Source organism: Triticum urartu, chromosome 7A (genome assembly GCF_056163025.1).
Source record: "Triticum urartu cultivar PI428250 chromosome 7A, HENAU_Tu73, whole genome shotgun sequence".
Taxonomy (NCBI): Eukaryota; Viridiplantae; Streptophyta; class Magnoliopsida; order Poales; family Poaceae; genus Triticum; species Triticum urartu.
Window position 1 is genome coordinate 37,890,986 of NC_141879.1, and position 20,861 is coordinate 37,911,846.

A 20,861-nucleotide genomic window follows, 5' to 3' on the forward strand; every position below is an offset into this window, starting at 1 on the left:
TGCGCGGGCGGCGCGAGGCCACGTGCCGCCCATACGGTGCGCTGGCGACCGAATCAGCGGCGGGGCGCAACCGCTTCGTGCAGGGTGGGTGGCAACCCATGCCCATCTATCGGTAGTCATCGTCCGGCGCGCCTACGTGTTGTTCGTCGCGGCTGTGGACGAGGCCGTCATCGTCCGTCATCCCGGCGTGGGCAAACGCGCGGCCGGCAAGTCGGGCGATCGAGAGTCACCGCCCCACGGAGCTACGGATGAGCCTAGCGGCGGTGGCGTATCCGTAGACGCGTTTGCGCGGGCGGCGCGGCGAGTGTGAGGGGCACGACCCGGCCATACGGCCTGCCTCCGCGGGCTCTGGCGAGCGAATCAGCGGCGGGTCGCCGCCGCCGCCTGTGTGCTTGTCGGGGTGTGGAGTGGGGCGGCAAGGTGCCTCGTCACGTGCCCAAAGAAGCTATGAATCGGCTGGCAGGTGGATTACAATGTGATACTCGTCCGCGTGTACTGCTCCGGCCGCCGCGCGGGGAGAGCGATCGAGCTCGGAGGGAATGAGCGTGCCGTGTACGGGCGTCACGCTTGCCTCCCAAGCGGCTTGTCTGTGCACGACGACACAATCACTTCATGGATCAGCCCCAACAGATCTAGCACACGAATTTTCATTGTTTGGGCAAATGAAAGTATTTGTTCAGAAAAATCTTCAGGGAAATCATATCCCAGTACTAAATGGTAGCAGAAGAAACGCAGCAAAAGAGATAATTCAGTGTCAATACAGACACTAGGGTTGGCTAATTCACAAGCAACATACTAGAACATATTTTTCACATACGTATGCACGATTCTATAAAATTGCCTTAGAATTATCCCGACTGAGAGCTAATCGCACCAAAAAATAGAAGAAAATGTGTATTGTTATTGAGTTTTGAACCGGCGGTAAACCGGTGAGGAGTTAATTAGTCGATTAACACCCATGAATCACATCAACTGGATTTGTAAACGTATGCTAATGAGATAAATAAATTGGATTTAACAAGGAATGGACATGGTACAAGCGGTTTCCAGCCGCCCACAAGAGCTAGAAAAAATGCAGCCTTAGCTCAGATGGCTAGGTTATTTGTGGTGAGATCTGTCCATCGAGGTTTAAGTCCCAGACTTGCCATGGGTGACATCATTTTTATAAAAAAAAAAAGGCTTTCTAGTGCTACTCATTTAATAGTATGGCGTGCTCTTTAAACGCAATGTGTACGTTACTAATTCGTCAATCTTAAGATCTACCGACTCGGTCTATCGAAAATGCACGTATGGGTAGGATGTACGTGCATATATCCATCCTTCACCTACATAGGCATCAATAGAGGGAGTGTGCGTGCATATATGTCTGCACTTTGTTTCTCAAAAGAATGCAACCTCTGTCGCCATATCCATCATTCACATCTCCTTTCTGAATATAGGATATCCGTGAGGGATTGCTTCGCTCTCTCCATCTCTCGGTGCATCTCAGGCATAGAAAAGGCATGTTTGTGCCAAACACATGCAGAGCAATCCAAAGGTGGAAAAACGCGATCATCCGATATAGGGATGACCGATCGCACTCCCTAGTTGTCTGGCACTATGCCTAGTGTCGTCCTTTTTCATAACACCAAATACGACAATATTGTAGGACGCGCACAAGCAACTAGAGCACCAATCGGACTCATAATGATTTTCCAAATCGTTTAGCCTAACATCATTTGTTTTTTCATTAAATTTACAATATATGTGTGTGTGTCAACTCAGGGTTGACATTTGTTGCGACAATGACAACAAGTTGTTGGGGTGGTGAAGGTTCAGGAGCATGCATAAATAGGTGTCTCATGTGGCGAAACCCCAGTCAAAATAAATTTGGTGTTATAAAAGATCCCATTACCGCGTAAACCTCTGAAAATAGGCACAAGCTTTCCAAATGTCGGCCGATGTGCAGAGGGACGTTCTGTAGTCAGCAGCATCCGCTCTGAGCATGAGTCAAAAAACACAAGAGCGAACCTTGTGCAGCGGCAAGCATTGAAAACCAATAAAAAACATGAATCTATGTGGCCGCAACATGGGAAGTTAGTTCTGTGTATATTTATTCTTATATTTAATAAAAAAATTCAACTTCTTCCTAATTTATTAGCACTATCCATCTCATCTCTTATACATCGATACCCACCTCAATCTACATGTCGTTGCGCTGGAGCCGCTAAACTGATACATGCTTGGTAGCCGTTGGATCCAGCAGTGCGCTCTGCAATACCGAATGCGCTTTCTCGTGTTTCTAATCAAACTAAATTTAGGTCATATTAATAAATATCATTATTTGTACTAACCATTATGCAAATTATTTTTGGAAAATCACACCCATATCTAATATATCGTGTTAACTATTACATTCAAAAGGTAATTTTATTTTAATTTATTTTATCTTAAAAATTCATTAAATGGGAGGAAAAACCAAGACAAATTGCACACCTTCTCATACTATTTTATAGCATTTGCATGAATACATTTTATATCTTTGTGTGTAACTTTAAATATTTTGATAGTGATATTTTCAATGCATGGTATAATAAATATCTCCATAATCACTTTCTAGTTTATGATTAGAAGTATGCAAATAGAAAAATTCGAGTACATAAGGTGTTTACGAGGAGATTTTCAATAAATCTACAACATATGAGTTTATCTTATATTTGGGTCAAGCAAGTCTTACATATTACAATGGGACTATTACAATAGATTTAATACTTTGTTGGTGATGCATGTCTATATTTTTACCTGTACCAAAATAACAGCATTTATGTTAAATAGCCTTCAGTATAACTTATACGGTATTTACCGAAGATAGACTAGCTGCTAATAACTACACTAGCCGGTGCTAGATCATATTTATTTGTAACTACATATTGTGTATAATTAGCTTGTGGTGTGGGTTTATTTCTACAAATTTGATTTTCAATTTTTAGATGTCTAGCAAGCAAACATTTACTCGTTTGTTTGATCATGCACATGTTTTCTTTAATGAAACATAGAAATAATCCAGTACCACTTCTCTAACTGTGACATATCGATCCTTATTTCTCCCCTTTCTACTAGCGGTGGCCCAGAAAAAATTGCTGCTTGCTGGCAGAAAAATTTCTGAGTTATTTTGAACTAAGTTAGTAAACCTAAATACCATATGCATTCCATTTTATAACACCGACTAGTCAATGGTCCATCTAGGATTTAACCAATGTGGGAGAAACCATGGAAACAATTACATTTGATGTTAGGCTGAATCATAATCCTATACTTTTGTGGCTTTAGTTCTATATAACGTATAGGCTATACACCAAAATTAGTGTAATGGATTAAAGAATACATGTAAACACACTAGTAAAAATATGTTTTGTAAAATATTTTATTTTGAATAAAAGGCAATTTTATTAATTTAAAATGTAGTATCAAGCCGATGCGAAGCATGATAAGCAATGCCCCGACTCCTGATAACAAAGATGCCGTGACCGACCACGGAAACGTATGGCGCGGTCGCATAGAGCACATCCATCCAGCCCCCCAATCCGCCGTCACGACACGTTAAAGGTAGCCTTGAGTCCTGGCACGTGGAGTCCCTCCCTGGCGACTCGTGTCCCCCATCAGTCAAAAGCGAGAGCACAAAAGGGCACACACAACGAGCCGGACAGGCGGACTCGTGTGGATTGGGTTGGTGACGAGAGGAGATACGGTCGTGTCGCCAGGCGGGGCCACGTCGTAGGCGGCGCGCGCGTGGCGTTCGTCGTGGCTGTGGACGAGGCCGTCATCGTCCGTCATCGCGGCGTGGGCAACCGCGCGGCCGGCCAGTCGAGCGGTCGAGCCAGCCACCGTCCCACGCAGCTAGTCGGAGCGTAGCGGCGGTGCGCGCACGCGTTTGCGCGGGCGGCGCGAGGGCACGGCCCGGCCATGTGGTCTGGCGAACGAATCAGCGGCGGGTCGCCGCCGCCTGTGTGCCTCTTCTGTATAGTAGAGTGGCCCCGCCTCCTCACGTGCCCACGCTGCGGGAGTGTGATGTGAACGGGCGGCACGCTTTGCCCCATGCGTGTGGCCATGCGGGGCCTGTCCATGGCGGCACCATCACGTCACGCTTTGTCTCCAGCCTTCATGTTGCCATACAGGAGTAGAAAAATAACAATCAAACAACACCATGGAATGGCGGACCAATGAATATATGAAGGGGCATTGTTAGAAAAGTCCCAAAAGACTCTCTTTGAGTGTCTTCTTCATTTAAACCCAAATGCCTAGTTTAGTCCCTAAAAAGCCCCTCCCGTTTAGTAAAAAAGTCTTTAAGAGGGACTTTTTCTAGTCCCTACACAAAAAAGTCCATGAAAATAAACACCCCTTTTGTCTCCGGCCTCCATGTGTTTGGGAAAGCAGCATTACATATGCGGTTTGAGGACACAAGGAATTTTGTTGTTTATTTTTGAGCAAGCTGACGAACAAAAAGGAAATTCGTTCCGTGCAGCCACGCAACCTCGCCCTCTTCCGGAGTTCGCATGTCCAGCGGCGCCCGCTGCCTCCTTCAACGTCGGTCATGGCTCACCTTCCTGCAGCCGCAACTCTAGCCAACGCCCGACGACCTCCTCTCAGATTCGTGTTCCGACGGCTTGGTATTGCTCGGAATTGGCCAAGGAGAAACCCCTGCATCTTATGCTGGTAGCGCCGACGCCCGAGTGTGTCGTCCCCTTCTTAGAGGCGCTACCATGGCCGTTTTCTGTGCCCCTCTTCGAGCATCAGGAAAAAACCCTAGGGGCGGTTTTTCAGATTGGACGACGACAACGTCTCAATACCGTTCTTCTTCATGAAGGTGTCGTCTTGCTTGCTCGCGGCGTGCTCGGTGCTAGATTGGGAGCTTTTGGTCATCTAGTTGTTGGTTGGGTTGCTTCTCTGGTCGACAAGGTTAGTTGTGTTCTTCTTTGCTTGGGTCGAGCACCTTATGTCTCTCCACTTTGAGCACCATGTCCACGCCCCATTGCGCGTGTGTCATGTGTTGTACCACGTGTTATACTCATCTAACTATTTCTATCAATACGGGCAAGTTTTGCGTATTATCCAAAAAAAAAACACAACTCCGAATCTCCTTATGCATGAGTAGCGGGGATTCAGCATGTGTCCATAGGTTGCTTCGGAGGGACACATCGACCTAGCTAGTAGGGCCAGCGTGGACCCAGCCAAGAGAGAATGACCACCCACAAGGCCACAGCCGGTTCAAGGCAGGCTTGAAGGCTGGCACGTGGAGACCCTCCCTAGCGACTCGTGTCCCCCATCAATCAAATGCGGCAGCACAAATGGGCACACACAACGGTTCTTTTTTATTTAAAAGAAAGGCCACAACGAACCGGAAAGACGGACACGTGGCGGATTGGGTTGGTGACGAGAGGGGATTCGGTCGTGTCGCCGGGCCGGGCCACGTCGTAGCGGGCGCGTGTACGTGCGCCGCGAAGCTGCTGGCGAGGCCGTCATGGTCCGTCATCGCGGCGTGGGCAACCGCGCGGCCGGCCACTCGAGCGAGCGGTCGAGTCAGTCACCGTCCCACGCAGCTACGGGCGTGCACGCGTTCGGGCCTGCGTTTGCGCGGGCGGCGCGAGGGCCATACGGCGGGCCTGTCTCCGCGCGGTCTGGGTCTGGCCAACGAATCAGCGGCGGGTCGCCGCCGCCTGTCCTGTGCGATTCCGCTGTAGAGTATAGCGGCACCGCCTCCTCACGTGCCCACGCTGCGGGAGTGTGGTACTGTGAACGGGCGTCACGCTTGCCCCATGCGGGGCCTGTCCATGGCATCACCATCGCGTCATGCTTTGTTTGGGAAGACTACTACATATACGGTCTCCTATTAGGTGAGATCAACCATAAAAATTCATAGTCAGACATTCCGAAATTATCTCACAACATGCCTGCGGGGTATATGTCTACAATTCCGAAAAAATATGCTCAAAAATGAATATACATTTGGAGATTTAAAAAAGACAAATTCTAATGCGAATAGCCGCACCTCTGGGTGAAATAGTATTATAACACTATTCACATTGAATTTTGTCTTTTTTTTGTTTAGTACTCTAGGTCGAATTAGGAGCTGGATTTTTTTTTAGGTTGTATATAAATCATTGATGTATGTTTGCAGTTTTTTTAAGAATATTTGAACATCTTTTGTATTTAAAAAAAACTAATCTCATTTTTCTCACCTAATGTGAGATCCTATACTAGTCTCCTCATGTTTTGTCTGTAGCCTCGATGTTTTGGGAAAGCAGCAGTACATATGTGGTTGGGGACACAAGAGAGTTCTTTCTTTTTAAGCAAGAAGATGAAGAAAAGGGAATTTCATTCTTTGAGCAAGCAGATGAATTAAATTTATACCCGCAAAAAAGATTGAACATAATATTTTCTTTTCTACTACCTAAAAATCTTCTGTAAAAATAGTACAATGTACACACACACCGTCAATTTTCCCCCCGGTTTTAGCTGCTTAAAATGTTTTTTAGGTTAGCAATTTCGCATGAAGGAAGCAGCCACCGAAGGGAAGGAAGGAGAAGCCTCTGGATCTAAGTTCTTAGAGTGGCAGGCAACCCCATTACCTAAGTTAGGGGTGTTTGAGAAAGTGCGGGTTCGCTAGAATAATCTGGAGGTTCGCTGAGGTTAGAGGGGCGGCCGGGGACTGTGCCAGCACGACGGTGGGGAGAGGTTGTGAGGAGGGCAGGGCGGCGAAGCTGGTGCGGGAGCGCCACGGGGCGCGAGCGGCGGTAGCAGGCGATTCGGGCGACAGTTGTGGGTGGCAGAGATTGAGATCGTGGGGGAAGAGAACAATTTTTTTAGGAGGTAGAAGAAAGAGTTGGCCGCCCCTTTCCCATCCAATGGCCGGGAACAGATTGAGTGACCCAAAAAAAACAGTCGACTAGCCCCTAGCCATTTCTTTTCTTTGCAACAACTATATGTGCACAAGTGTTGTTTTAGCATTGCACTTTGAGGGGCGGCACTTTAATCTTGGGTGGATGATGAGATTAGGATGAAGTTCAGGATGAACTTAGTGGCATTAACAAAAACTATAATTTAAAAGATAATAGAGATACTCATGCATAATCTAAATTATATAAAAAGATGCAACTGGGTTAAAAAAAGTGTAAGTGGTACTTTTCAAAATTGATTGTAATTTGTGAACATGTTTATTCAGACGTGGATAGAGCCTCGGAATGAATAATACTTCCTTTGTTTCTAAATATAAGTTTTTTCTAGAGATTTCAATACCGATAAATCACGGGTAGACATGCGGCCACGCGGGGATGGTATCTCATCCGTTCGCTGCACAAAGATCAGTGCAGTAATTATACAACGAGCCATGTATATTGATTTCTTGGCAGTGTGTCAATGTTGTATTGTCCATGTATGACACCGCCAGTACGTGTGAATGCCCCACCACACAATAAGTATGTATGTCCCATCACATAACCGGCACTAAATTGTAGGCATTAAAGGCCCCCCATTTAGTACCGGTTCAGCACGAACCGGTGCTAAAGGGCAACCACGTGGCACGAGACAGCTCCGTGGGCGCGTAGGACATTAGTACCGGTTGGTAACACCAACCGGTACTAAATGTTTGGGTGTGTTTTGGTTTTATTTTTTATTTTTACTTTAATTTTGTGTTTTCAATTTAATTTAGTGATTGTTTTACATTATAATGAGTTGCTAAATCATTAGGTGATTAGTTTGACTGGATGCGTGTGGATCCTAGCTAAGTCATCAAGTATATGTCATATCCATATTATATATACTTGATCACCTACTTAAGTGATCGAGGTAATATGGATATGGCATATTCTTGATCACTTAGCTAGAATCCATCCAGTTGAAACTAATATGCAATTTCTTTCATAAATGATATAATAACTCATCATCATCATATTAATTAATATAAAAACTCTTGCATCATATATATCATCACCAACGGTTTTCATAGCAAATATATCACCGAGTTCAACATGGTAATGATATTATAAGCGTTCATAACACCACAAAAGCAAATCACTCTTTGAGATTAAGTTCAGGACGAAGAACACGGACATGAGAGGACAAGTACTAAGAGCAGGAACTAGCTAATTAATCACTCCTGCTGCTCTCTCTCAGGTAAAATAGCATAGAACATGTATAGTTTTGCTGATTCATCATATTGGAGCATGCAGATGAACCTGTCTCCTAATCGTTGGTTGCGCTTCTGATTGCTGCCCCCTAGTACTTCTTTGTGATCGTTCACAATTTTGCTCCAGTCTTTTACTATTAAGCATTCATCGCTATTAGAAATCCTGAATGCACTAAAGTGCATTGTAGGATATCTTGGCCGTAAGCTAACAATATTCATGGTACCTTTAGTCTCGATCCAATCAGGCACAACATTCATCGGGAGTCCCTGTTGAAGAACATCGTATAGTAACATACTTGCAATGAAGTTTAGCTTAAAAAAATAATGTATGCAAAAGATGCACTGAGAAGAAATAGTAGAAATGTTACCATCTTTCCTAAATATATGTGACCGTAGTTCAGTACGAACACTATTGGTCGTACGTTTTGAGTACTAACATTTCTAAGTGCAGGAAAGAAATTTTTCTTGACAGCATCAAGATCCTCAAGCCATGAAACATAATGACTTGTCTCCTCGCAGTTTAGTTCAGCCCCAGGACAGTGGACGGTCCTGTCTACCAAGCGCCGGACATGTTTGCTTGATTGGAAGTAAGCTGTCAATATAAATTGAGATCTATTAATTATGCAACTGGTTCAAATAATCTCATATCGAAGACATAAATATGGTTGAGAAACTCACATAATGATAGAACTGGAGGCGTCTGCACATCGACCCAGATGTCTCTATTACCTTCAATATCATCTTCCGGACGAATATCAAAGGTGATAACCATATCAGGCTCAAATGCATAAGCCTTGCATACTGCTTGCCAAGTTTTGCATTCAAAATAGGTGTATGTGTCTGCATTGTATAATTTGACGTTGAAGGTATAACCATGCTCGGTCTTCAAGTAAACTATTTTTACCTCCATAGTTTCGTTAGGACTGAAACCTATCTTATCCAAGACAAAAATTCTTGCATGGCAGGGGATACGCTAGTAGAATAGTGAAAAATTAAAATTAAAAGGTGAAGCAAATGAAGCATAAGTCATGCTTAATTACGAAAAAAGATTTGTCGTTGTGACTTACTGTATCCACTTCGAAGTTCTCATCCAGCTTGATGCTGAAGCGTCTATCATCAACTAGAAAATTTCTGCCGCACAGGCCGCGCTGGTCTTCGCAGTATTCGCACATAATGAAATCGTGTTCGTCGTCAGACGACATTCCTATGTTTATAGGTGAAACATTAAACACTTATTAGTTCTATTAATTCAACTAATTCTGTTAATTCAACTAGTTCAACTAATTAATTAAACTAATTCAACTAAGCACTTACGAAGAATATACCTAATTAATTGAACTAATTCAACTAATTAATTCAACTAAACTAGTTCTATTAATTTTCTTACTAAAAATAAGGTTGCTAGTTCTATATAATAAGATGTTAATTAGATAATGAAATCTCATATAACTAAATTAAATATATATCTAACATATAATTTATATCTAATATCTAACATGTGTTCATATATAGGTGAAACATTGAATACTTATTAGTTCTATTAATTCAACTAAATAAACTAGTTCTATTAATTCAACTAAGCATTTATTAAAAATAAACTAGTTCTATTAATTTCTTACTAAAATAAAGTAGGTAGTTCTATATAGTAATATTTTGATTAGATCATCAAATCTCATATACCTAAATTTTCTTACTAAAAATAAACTTGTTCTATTAATTTTCATACTAAAAATAAACTAGTTATATTAATTCAACTAGTTCAAATCTCATATATATATACCTAATTAATATCTAGCTATACTAATTCAACTAGTTCAACTTGTTCTAATTCATGTAAAATATATTTGACATTAATATTTAACATCTTTCCATATAATTCATCTAACATTAACATTTAACATTATTATCTACGTAATTTATCTAACATTAATCTAAACAACAGAAAATAGAAAATAAGTAAAAACAATGTGTGTGTGGTGTGGTGTGTGTGTGTGTGTACGAGCGGGGGGCAGCGGCGTACGGCCGGGCGGCGGCGGGCGACGACGGGGACGGGCGCGGCGGGGGCGAGAGGGCGGCGTGCGATGGGCGACGGGCGCGGCGAAGAAGTTGAATCGAGAAAAAGTACTGGTGGTCAATTAAACTGATTTTTTGTAAGTGCCATATATATAGGAGGGGTCTTTAGTACCGGTTGGAGCCACCAACCGGTACTAAAGGCCAATTTTCGCCAGGCCAAGGGGCGGGAAACGACCCCTTTAGTACCGGTTCGTGCCACGAACCGGTACTAAAGACCCCCCCTTTAGTACCGGTTGGAGCCACCAACCGGTATTAATGGTTGTGCGCTGCCACCGGCGGTGCACAATGTTTAGTCCCACCTCGCCGAGCGAAGGACAGCCGCACTGGTTTATAAACCCAACCGTGGCTGCTCCTTTGAGCTTCTCTATATAGCAGGCTTCTGGGCCTAACTAGGGCGCGCTGCCCTGTGAGTCTGCTGGCCCTTCTGGGCCTGCATTTGCACACCATAGGTCTGGCAGGCCCACTGGGCTGCGCGCCAACAAATTTTTTATATATTTTTTTCTTTTCTACATTATTTATTTTCTTCTATTTATTTTTGAGTAATTTTTTATATAGTTTTTTTTCTGCATTACTTATTTTTGAGTAATTTTTTTGTATAGTTTTTTTTTCTTTTCTGCATTATTTCTTTTTTTCTATTTATTTTCTTCTACTTCTAGTTTGTACACGAAATGCGTCCAGTTTTTGCCGTGACCCTCTCTACTCTTTCGCACTAGCTATGCGGGTGAAATGATGATACCATGCCAAATTTCAACATTTTCAGAACTCATTTTGTAGTGATTTTCAATTTCACGGTCATTTAGCTCTCTAAACAATTAGGTAAATGACCGAAAAACAACAAATGATGTCAGAACATGTTGGAAATTGATGACGTCGCTTTGAATGTTGCATACTGAACACAAAAGAAGTCCGGAGTTCAAATAATTTAAAAAACATTGAACTGGTCGTGTAACAGATGAGTTCTCGTCCGAAACCCTAATACTCCGAAAGAGTTTGTCCAGTTTGTACACGAAGTGCGTCCAGTTTTTGCCGTGACCCTCTCTACTCTTTCGCACATGCTATGCGGGTGAAATGATGATACCATGCCAAGTTTCAACATTTTCAGAATTCATTTTGTAGTGATTTTCAATTTTACGGTCATTTAGCTTTCTAAACAATTAGGTAAATGACCGAAAAACAACAAATGATGTCAGAACATGTTGGAAATTGATGACGTCGCTTTGAATGCTTCATACTGAACACAAAAGAAGTCTGGAGTTCAAATAAGTTATTAAAAATATAAAAAAGAGGTGCAATGCTGGTTAATTTGCTTCAAGCCATTCGGAATAGTGTAGACTGCACTGCACATAGCTCAGTGCAATCTATGCTATTCCGCAAGGCTTGAAGCTAATCAACATGCAGGTGAGCATTGCAACTCCTCGTCATTGTCTGTGCACTCACGGCTTATAAACCGCTCATACTGTCTCTCCCTTGGCGAGGTGGGACTAAAAATCAGCTTACTAAGAAACTCTAGTACCGTTTCAGGGCATGAACCGGTACTAAAGGTCTTCGTGGGGGCCCCAGCCTGACCATAGCCTGACACAGCCTCATTAGTACCGGTTCGTGGCATGAACCGGTACTAAAGGTTGCCCACGAACCGGTACTAATGATGCCCGCCCGCCTAGCCGTTGGAACCGGCACTAATGGTCACATTAGTGCCGGCTCAAATTCAAACCGGCACTAATGTGCTTCACATTTGACCCTTTTTCTACTAGTGAGAGGAGTTAATCGGCAGTCTGCACCACCTTCTGCATTTTATCCCCATCCAGCAGCTTCTCTCTCACTCATCCACCACCTCCAGTTCATGCGTGCATTCTGCTCATCCTTGTTCTCTAGTTCATCCATTTTGTTCATGTGCATAGCTAACTAGAACTCATACATGAAGATACAGGGCTTCTTTTCAAAAAAAATGTGGATGTAGAGTCGTAGCAATACTGCAGTTCATATCCCTCGTCCTTTCTTTTCTCTCTCTCTCAATCCTCTACGCCGTAGCATTAGTATTTTTATCTCCATCAGCTCCTCCAACACCAACACCATTATTATATGTTCATGTCCTAGTGTCGTTCATGTGTTCATCAATGTCCCGGAGCAACTCTTTAGGTCTCCCGTCCATACATGTCGGCCACACTCAGGAGGGAACATTAATACATATTTCACATGCACGATAAATGCCTGGCTGAATTCAAATGCACCATCAAGCGAACGCAGCCCCATACATCCAAATTGATGGCATTCAAGACCTGGATATCGGTTACATGCTGACGGTCAAGAAGCTGGTGAACACATGCAGCTAGTGTTCTCTGTCCACACATTGTCAAACAGAAAAAAATAGTACGTATGAGCGAGTCCATATTGTATGGATAGCAAATGACACCTAGATGAATCAACATTGTCAACGCATGTGTGATCCCTCCCGAGCACACAGATCCGTTGCTTGCCCCCATAATCAGATAATGGCTAGGATGGGCTAACCTGATCTCTGTCTGTGCAGAACCCATCTCCTCCCCTGCTTCTGTTTTTCTTTTTCCACAGGAGACGGCTTGGAGGAGATCTACAGTGCAAGCTACAAGCAGTTATGCCATCAAACGGGGCGTGCGCGTGGGTCGCTAACAGACAAAGTGTATTCATACGATTATAAATGTCGCCTGTCCATTGGCAGTGCATATACCGTGACGTATTCACTACCGTTGGTAATTAACGTGTCATGTATTTCAACTGGGCCTATAATAAATAGCAATCACGACGCACACATGGACGCTCGGGATTACGGCAGCGCTTGGCTGCATGTCCCAAAAATTCACGTCCAATACAGGCTTATGTATGAAAACAAAATGAGTGAATCTACACTCTAAAATATGTCCATATGCATCCGTATGTAGTCTTTATTGAAATCCCTAAAAAGACTTATATTTAGGAACAGATGGAGTATAAGTTTATTTTCTAGATGTATTTATGCAATTTTAAAGGCTACCCAAAGTAAAATTATAGATAAATTTCTGCAAGAGAAAGTTTTCTCCATTCCAAAGAATAAGGTGCGCCCGCATGTCAACACTAAACTTTGACCATAAATTAGATGATATCTTCGAGTCATTCTTTCGGGATTCGATCTTCGTCGTGCTCGTTCGCCGCGGCGGTGTAGACCGGGCTCTAGCGGCTGATGTCTTTTGGCTCCTCAAGACGGTGAGGTTTGCGTTTCTTCCCGCGACGGCGAGATTTGCTGACAGGTTCTTCAGATCAGTTTAAGGGTTCAACAGTGACGACTGTGGCTGCGCGATGATGATCCCTAAAGGCACATGCTCAAAGACTTTTTGGTTGCCGTCGACAAGGTAGGATGTCTCCTGCATGGGAGCGATGACAACGATGTGACATAAACAGTGGTTGTTGAGTGGTCTAGAGACCTCAATGTAACTTTTATGACATTTTGGATGCTTTATTTACTGCTATGATGAATCTTCTTTGTATTAGTAGATCCAAGTCTCATCGCATCTATAACAATTACGAGTGGTTTTTTAAACAAACTAATTTCATATTATCGTATTTTTAACGTGTCTAGATACATCTGTATCTATAAAAATTTAATAATAAGATAAATAATTCAGAACATAGGGGGCATATAAAAGCAGGAGCATGGCGCACCACTGTGGCAAGGTACGGGCGGCGGCACCGATTTGCAGCCGCCCACAGGACCGGAAAAGGCATCCCCTGTCGCCATCTCCACGTGGCCCTCCCCTCCCCCCTTCCCGCCTCCTTCCCTTCCAGAAATAGATATCCAGATGGTCTGCTTGCCTTCCCCGAGCGCGATGCATCCCTCCCGGCCGAAGGAAACTCCGGTGACGCCAACACGCTTTCCCCATCCGTCCATCCATCCACCCGTCTCGCGGCCTCTGCTCCCCGCGCCCTCAACACACTTCCAGCTCACACCTCACTCCCCCATCTCCCGCCACGCGCCGCCCCTACCCCCCAATTCAAACCCACCTTGATTTCTCCCCCCCTCCCGCCGCCGAATCCTATATATGCATCCCCATCTCCTCACTCCCATCTCAAGGCTCACCCACACAAACAACCACCCAGCATCACCTCACTCACCACCATTGTTACAAACACATCGACTCATCGACACCAGCTATATACCACCTCGTGCAAGGCCATGGACCAGTACAGCTACGGCGGCGGCGGGGACGACAACGGCCAGGGCGGGTACGCGACGGTGACGTCGGCGCCGCCGAAGCGGCCGGCGGGGCGCACCAAGTTCCGGGAGACGCGGCACCCGGTGTACCGGGGCGTGCGCCGGCGCGGCGCGGCCGGGCGGTGGGTCTGCGAGGTGCGCGAGCCCAACAAGAAGTCCCGCATCTGGCTCGGCACCTTCGCCTCCCCCGAGGCCGCGGCCCGCGCCCACGACGTCGCCGCGCTGGCCCTGCGCGGCCGCGCCGCGTGCCTCAATTTCGCCGACTCGGCGGCCCTGCTCGCCGTCGACCCCGCCACGCTCCGCACCCCCGACGACATCCGCGCGGCGGCCATCGCGCTCGCCGAGACCGCCTGCCCCGCCGCGCCGGCCTCGTCGTCGGCCGTGGCCGCCGTGGCGTCCGCGCCGGCGCCCCCGATGATGACGATGATGCACGAGTCCGCGGCGGTGCACTACGACGACTACCCGATGCAGTACGGGTACGGCGGCATTGGGGGCTTGGACCAGGATTCCTACTACTACGACGGGATGAGCGCCGCCGGCGGCGACTGGCAGAGCGGCTCGCACATGGACGGAGCCGACGACGACTGCAACGGCAGCGGTGGGTACGGCGCCGGCGAGGTCCCGCTCTGGAGCTACTGATCGAGCCGCTCGATTGAGCTAGTCTCGAGCCCGATTGGCTTGCTCCGATGGGGCTGCTGTACAACATCAGCGTAGGATAAAGAAGAAGAAGCAGAGTTCTCAAGTAGTACTAGTAGTGTTATTATTTATGTGGCCGTAAAGCAGAGAGGGAACGGGAATGCGAATTGCATCAGCCTGTTTGTTTCCCTCCTTATTTTTTTCTTGAAATTTCTTGGTATTTTTTGGTTGGTTGGGAATTTTGTAACATGTGTTGGAGTAAGAGTAATAAGAGACCAGCTCTGCTTTATTAGTTATTACCATGTGTTGGAGTAGGGTACATGAAATAAAAATTGGCTGAGACTTCATTTTGTTGCCACTGAGCTTTGGTGTAACTGCTCAGTTATTTACTACTGCACAAGAGGTGTTATTTGTTGTCTCAAAAAGAAAAAAAATCATCAACCTTGCACTCTTAAAACTCAACAAAAGGAAAGGGAGAAAAAGAAGTGCGGAGTAGATCCCGACAAGTAATTTCGTCCAAATAGTTTATTTCATCCGGAAGAAAGAACACAAACAATTTTGCCCCATTGTTGTGCCTGCGGGCTTTGGATGGAATGATGCGAGATTTATGTTACAGTGGGTAGTCTGCACTCGGACATCGCAAGCATGACGCGCCGTTGCATCGCATCCAAGCTCTGGAGTGGAGTGGGGAGGCGGAGTGCCAGCCGGTGATGAGTGTCAGCTGGACTTGCTTCGTTCAACGGGCGGTGCACGTGCGACGTACTGCTACTCCACGGAGCCTAATTCTTCAGGCGATTAGGAATAACAGTTGTCGGGCAAGCGTCGATTAGTTATTCGCACCGGCCATGATCGGGCAGCACGAAGACGCGTTAAGTTTGCGCGGGCGGCCCAGCGGAGCACGAACTGTCACGTGACGTATGTAGTCCTCGCACGCAGGGCAGGGTAGATTCGGTCGGTGAATGAATCTTGGGCACGTCGCATGCCGAGACGTCTCGCTCCCTCGCTCGCTCGCGTTGTTTATTCGGAGAGAGAGAACGGAACGGAACGGAAAGAGACAAGTCAAGTCACAGTACAGTACGCTTTCCGGACGGCGATGAAAAGATGTCCAGGGAGCTATGCTTTTCGCTTCCCAGGGGACACGTGTCCATAGTTTAGAGTGAGGTCACTTGCCAAATAAAGTGGAAAATTGTAAGATAGCCACGTGTGTTTTATAGAGTGGACTCCGTTTTTGCCCCTGGTTTCTGCGAGGCGCAAGGTGGGCGAGCCCAACAAGAAGTCCCGCATCTCGCTCGGCACCTTCGTAAGCCAAAAAAAAAGAGACCAACCCAAGGCTGACCTTTGTTGGCATTTTTTTAAGAAGAAACTCCGCGAGCACCGCGCATTCAAGGCGAGACTTGAACTCGGATGGGCTGGCAGCAACCCCAGCTGCCCAGCCAACGGGTCGACGCCCCGCCCTCTTTTTGCCCCTAGTTTCACGTAACAGAATTTATCCTACTCACAAGATTTTTCACATGTGTACTTGATTATTTTCGCAAGGGTAATAGTGTTTTATTCCAGGATTATAGAGCTACAATCAAGGGGCACAAATTACTCAATCCATGGGGGCTGTCTATGTAGCCATACAGTTGTGCTACGCTCTGTATGGCATGTTTACTCAATTTAACCTTAATTGCGCCATAAATTGCCAAATTGAGTTTCATGTTTTTTTTTTCAATTCTACACTGACCAAGCATGCCATATAGGCGGCTGAGTTTTCATTATGTTTCTTTTCCTTGTTGGACTGGACCCAACCGAACCGCTCGCGCTGCCGCTGCACATGGTCAAGCTACATGATCCACCACACTGCTCGCCGTGGCCAGAAGGAGGGAAGACTTCCGCGCCTATCACCTGTGGAAGTGAGGGGAGAGGAGAGCTGGACACCCCCTTCCCTCGGTGAGTTGGATCTTACCCCAAGCAGAGAAGAGCACACAAGGGTGTGCTCATGGTCGTCCAGGTCAAGTGGTGATTGCGGTCCTATAGCGTTGAGCGGACGGTTGAGGCTGATGGGAGGCGTCCCGAAGTGTAGCGGAAATAACTATGGTGAAATGTGACAAGCGGAAAGCCCTCATCCTCTCGATCTCAGCTCGCGGCCCTATGGATTCACCAACTCTCTACCCGCCACTCTGGTAGTTGGTGACCCTGAGGGGAATCCTGATACCTTGATTCCTACTAGTAAATAGGTAGGATTTTAGTCCTCCGAGGAGGAACGCTTGGACAGATGACGCTGCTTCTTCGATTAAATTTTTTTGGTTTCAATCCCTCTCATGTTCGTCCATCTGGATGGATTAGATGAAGCTTGGGCATGTTCTGCCAGCTTCTTGGGCAGCGAGGTCAAGGCACCCGCAACGACGAGATTTCGTGTCAGATTCTTCATATCAAATAAAGGATTCAACGGCTACAAGTGCAGCTCGGTCCTTAGAGAAACATGTACGAAGACTGTTCGGCTTTCATCGACATGGTGGAGCGGCGACAACGATATGTCGACAACTTGTTTTGGCGGCGGCAGTGGTTTGATTGTTCATGAATCTCGATGTAGCTTTTATTATGTTTGAGGTGCTTTGCTTTGGTGAATCTTTATAATTGCTCTCATCATTTTAAAGAGAAAAAAAGATCAAATTAAGGATCTGCAGTATTTACAAGGTAGAGTATATTACTTTTGACAGAGCTATTTACATGGAAGGGAAAAAAATCTCGAGTGAGGTATAAATTGTCTGTAACCGCTCAGCAAACTGGCTGCATATATTTCCTAGCACTATACCCCTACCAAAACTAGCTCACGTGTGTAGTTTTAGCGCCAATTTTCAAGAACATGGAAAACCAGAGTACGCGTGCTTGAAACTAGCTCATGCGAATATGGTGTGCGTCCATACGACACTCCCCTATCGATCGTGGATTTCGGAGGACTCAGGAGCAAACGAATCGTGCTCAACAAACTGCCAGATCAATCCCACTCGATCAGTAGCTCCAGAGCGCGACGTCTCCTGCGCCGTAGCCACCGTCTTCGTCGGCGACGTTCATGTGTGAGATGCTCTGCCAGTCGCCGCTGCCGCTCATCCCGTCGTAGTAGCAGTGGGAATGCTGTTCCAGGTCCGCCAAGCCGCCGTACATGGCGTAGCTGTCGTACGGCGCAGCCGCGGCCTCCTGCGTGATCACCATCGCGGGCGCCGGCGCAGACGCCGCGGACACAGAGGACCTCGTCGCGTCGTGCGGGCAGGCGGCCCGGGCGAGCGTGATTGCGGCGGCGCGGATGTCCTGGGGCGTGCGGAGCGTGGCCGGGTCGACGGCGAGCAGCGCGGCGGAGTCGGCGAAGTTGAGGCAGGCGGCGCGCCCCCGGAGCGCGAGCGCGGCGACGTCGTGGGCGCGCGCGGCGGCCTCGGGGCTGGCGAAGGTGCCGAGCCAGATGCGGGACTTGTTGTTGGGCTGGCGCACCTCGCACACCCACCGCCCCGCGGCGCCGCGCCGGCGCACGCCGCGGTACACCGGGTGGCGCGTCTCCCGGAACTTGGTCCGCCCCGCCGGCCGCTTCGGCGGCGCCGACATCACCGTCGCGTATGCGCCGCCATAGAAGATCACGCCGGAGTTGTCCATCTTGCACGGATCGATCGTTTGCTTATCTGCAGATACTGTAGCTAGCGAATCAATGGTGTTGGCTTGTGATCGAGGTTTGTATGATCGGGAGGGAGCGAGGAGAGCGACGTGTGTATATAGGATTCGGCCGGGGCGCGTGGCGGGTCCGAATGGGCGGCGCGTGGCGGGACACGGTGGCGGAGGGAGGCCGGCTGCGTTGGCGTGGCGGGCTAGCTTCGCGCGGGGTGCAAAGCAGTCGTCCGTACGTCGCGATCTCATCCGGCCTACAAGGCTACAACTAGAAGAGTTCGGAATTGCACACTTTGCATCGGAAGCAAGGAGACCGGAAGGGGGAGAGGCCACGTGGAGACGGCGAGAGAGACGGGATTTTCTGCTGGTCTTGGCCGGCCGGCATCGTACTGTGTCAGTGGGTCAGACTATGGTGTACTGGTACCGGTACGCTAGAGGCTAGAGCTCCGGATCTCAAGGAAAGCACGTGCGGCAGGGCCGGATGGGCGGCGGCTCGTGCCCTGGCGCCGCCCGCCCGCCCGAACGCGTCCACGGCCCGCCGTTAGGGTGAAGTTTGAAATAAACCCTGAAGTGTATGAACCCACGCAAATGAACCTTCATCTTTAAATTTCTGAAGTTGGTATCCCGTATTTACAAATCCCAGTTAACCTAAACCCTGTATGAGTACAATCTTATTTGGTGTACTAATAGGAAAGCCACGATCCCAGCCCGGATTGAACTCTACTGTCACTTACTACATGGGTCCACCTGTCATATGCATGTCTTTTCCCTGTCTCTTCCTCACATGTTCACTCCCAAACGGATCCACCCGCACGGTGGCAAGCACTGGCTGATGAGGTGCGGTGCAGTGGCTACGGATGGCGGGAGCTTCTCAGCAACTTGCTGCACCTGGGCAAGTCCGACCTGTTGGCAGGCTGGCAGCCGTGGTCAACGAGCACCTACACAGTGGAGGTGCCAAGTGAGGGGAGGGCGGGAGGCGCGGCTGGCGTTCGAAGATCGAAGCGTTCGATTTGCACCCGGTGGATCGATTCTAGCCACGGGCTAATCAATGTGTGCAAGTAGCAAGTACACACAAGAATACACGCACATACAAGCCAGCAAGCTACTAGATCGATTCTAGCCAGCGGCTAGATGCATACACTGCTGAAATCTGAGATGGGCTCTAGGCCCATATTGCAATTTCTGAAAAATCTCTAAGGGCTCATGTGGGTTATATGGCACTAGGTGTGGTGGGAAGTTTAGTCCCACCCCGGAAGTGAAAGGAGAGTTGGAGTGGTTTATAAGGGTTTCTCTTCTACATGCTATTGGAGCTTGAGAAGAGAAGAGGCCCTCGCGCACTCCTCCTCCGCCGCCCGCCCCGCCCCGCCCCGCCCCGCCACGGAGAGTTTTCTGACAGCTGGGCCACGATCTGAGACGTCGGATCGTGGGCTGTCACGGACTCGGACGTGGGTCGAGCCCACGTCTCTCCACGCAGCTGCGCCTATAAGTATGCGGTGTCTCCTAACCCTAACCGCCACGAACAGATCACATCTGCTCACGCGTACGCCCACCGTCGTTCCTTTGCTGCTGCTGCCGCCGGTGACTCCATCCCGTCCGCCGCGTACACGGTCGACGGGAGAGCAGGTCTCCGAAACCACGCCCTTCTGGTTCCTGTACGGGGTGAGGGGCGAATAGGTTTTTGGGCAGCGATTACGCGACTGCTCGCTTCCGATCGTCTACTTCCTCTACGTCCGCGTCGCCTTCATCATCACCATGTCCACCGCCGCCGAGAAAGCTGAAGCCGACAAGAAGGCCGCCGAGGACGCCGCTGCTGGCACCAAAGCCGCGGCCTCTGCGTGGCCTACTGGAGGGTATAACTCGTTTATCCCGCTCCTGATTATTTTCATATTAGCAGTACTAGCAGTATGTGTAGATTTGTCTACTATTTGCTTAGTACGTGCATGTTTAGATCAGAGTCAATACGTCATCAACTTAGTCAATGCTATGCTAGTGATTTACTCATGGATTAATTTAATCGAGAAATTACCTATTTATTCAACAATCCAAAAACCTATTATGTGTAGGAATTTCTCGGCAAGTGGCTTTGCCGCTGCACTGAAACCGGATAAGTTTACCGGTACATACTTCAAGCGT

At 47.5% G+C, this 20,861-nt stretch overlaps 2 protein-coding genes across 2 annotated transcripts; one reads left to right on the top strand and one right to left on the bottom strand.

Annotated features, from left to right (window-relative positions):
- Positions 1–14,238: 14,238 nt before the first annotated feature.
- On the top strand, positions 14,239–15,388 carry LOC125521558 (dehydration-responsive element-binding protein 1C). The gene has a single exon (XM_048686620.2). The coding sequence runs from the start codon at positions 14,418–14,420 to the stop codon at positions 15,093–15,095; it is 678 nt and encodes a 225-aa protein (XP_048542577.2). The 5' UTR covers positions 14,239–14,417; the 3' UTR covers positions 15,096–15,388.
- A 2,373-nt stretch (positions 15,389–17,761) lies between these two features.
- On the bottom strand, positions 17,762–18,813 carry LOC125522786 (dehydration-responsive element-binding protein 1C-like). The gene has a single exon (XM_048687819.2). The coding sequence runs from the start codon at positions 18,717–18,719 to the stop codon at positions 18,087–18,089; it is 633 nt and encodes a 210-aa protein (XP_048543776.1). The 5' UTR covers positions 18,720–18,813; the 3' UTR covers positions 17,762–18,086.
- Positions 18,814–20,861: the final 2,048 nt, after the last annotated feature.

What these genes read in the sequence shown, in the direction of transcription:
- LOC125521558 (XM_048686620.2), top strand. Translation starts at nt 14,418, where the DNA reads ATGGACCAGTACAGCTACGGCGGCGGCGGGGACGACAACGGCCAGGGC.
- LOC125522786 (XM_048687819.2), bottom strand. Translation starts at nt 18,719, where the DNA reads ATGGACAACTCCGGCGTGATCTTCTATGGCGGCGCATACGCGACGGTG.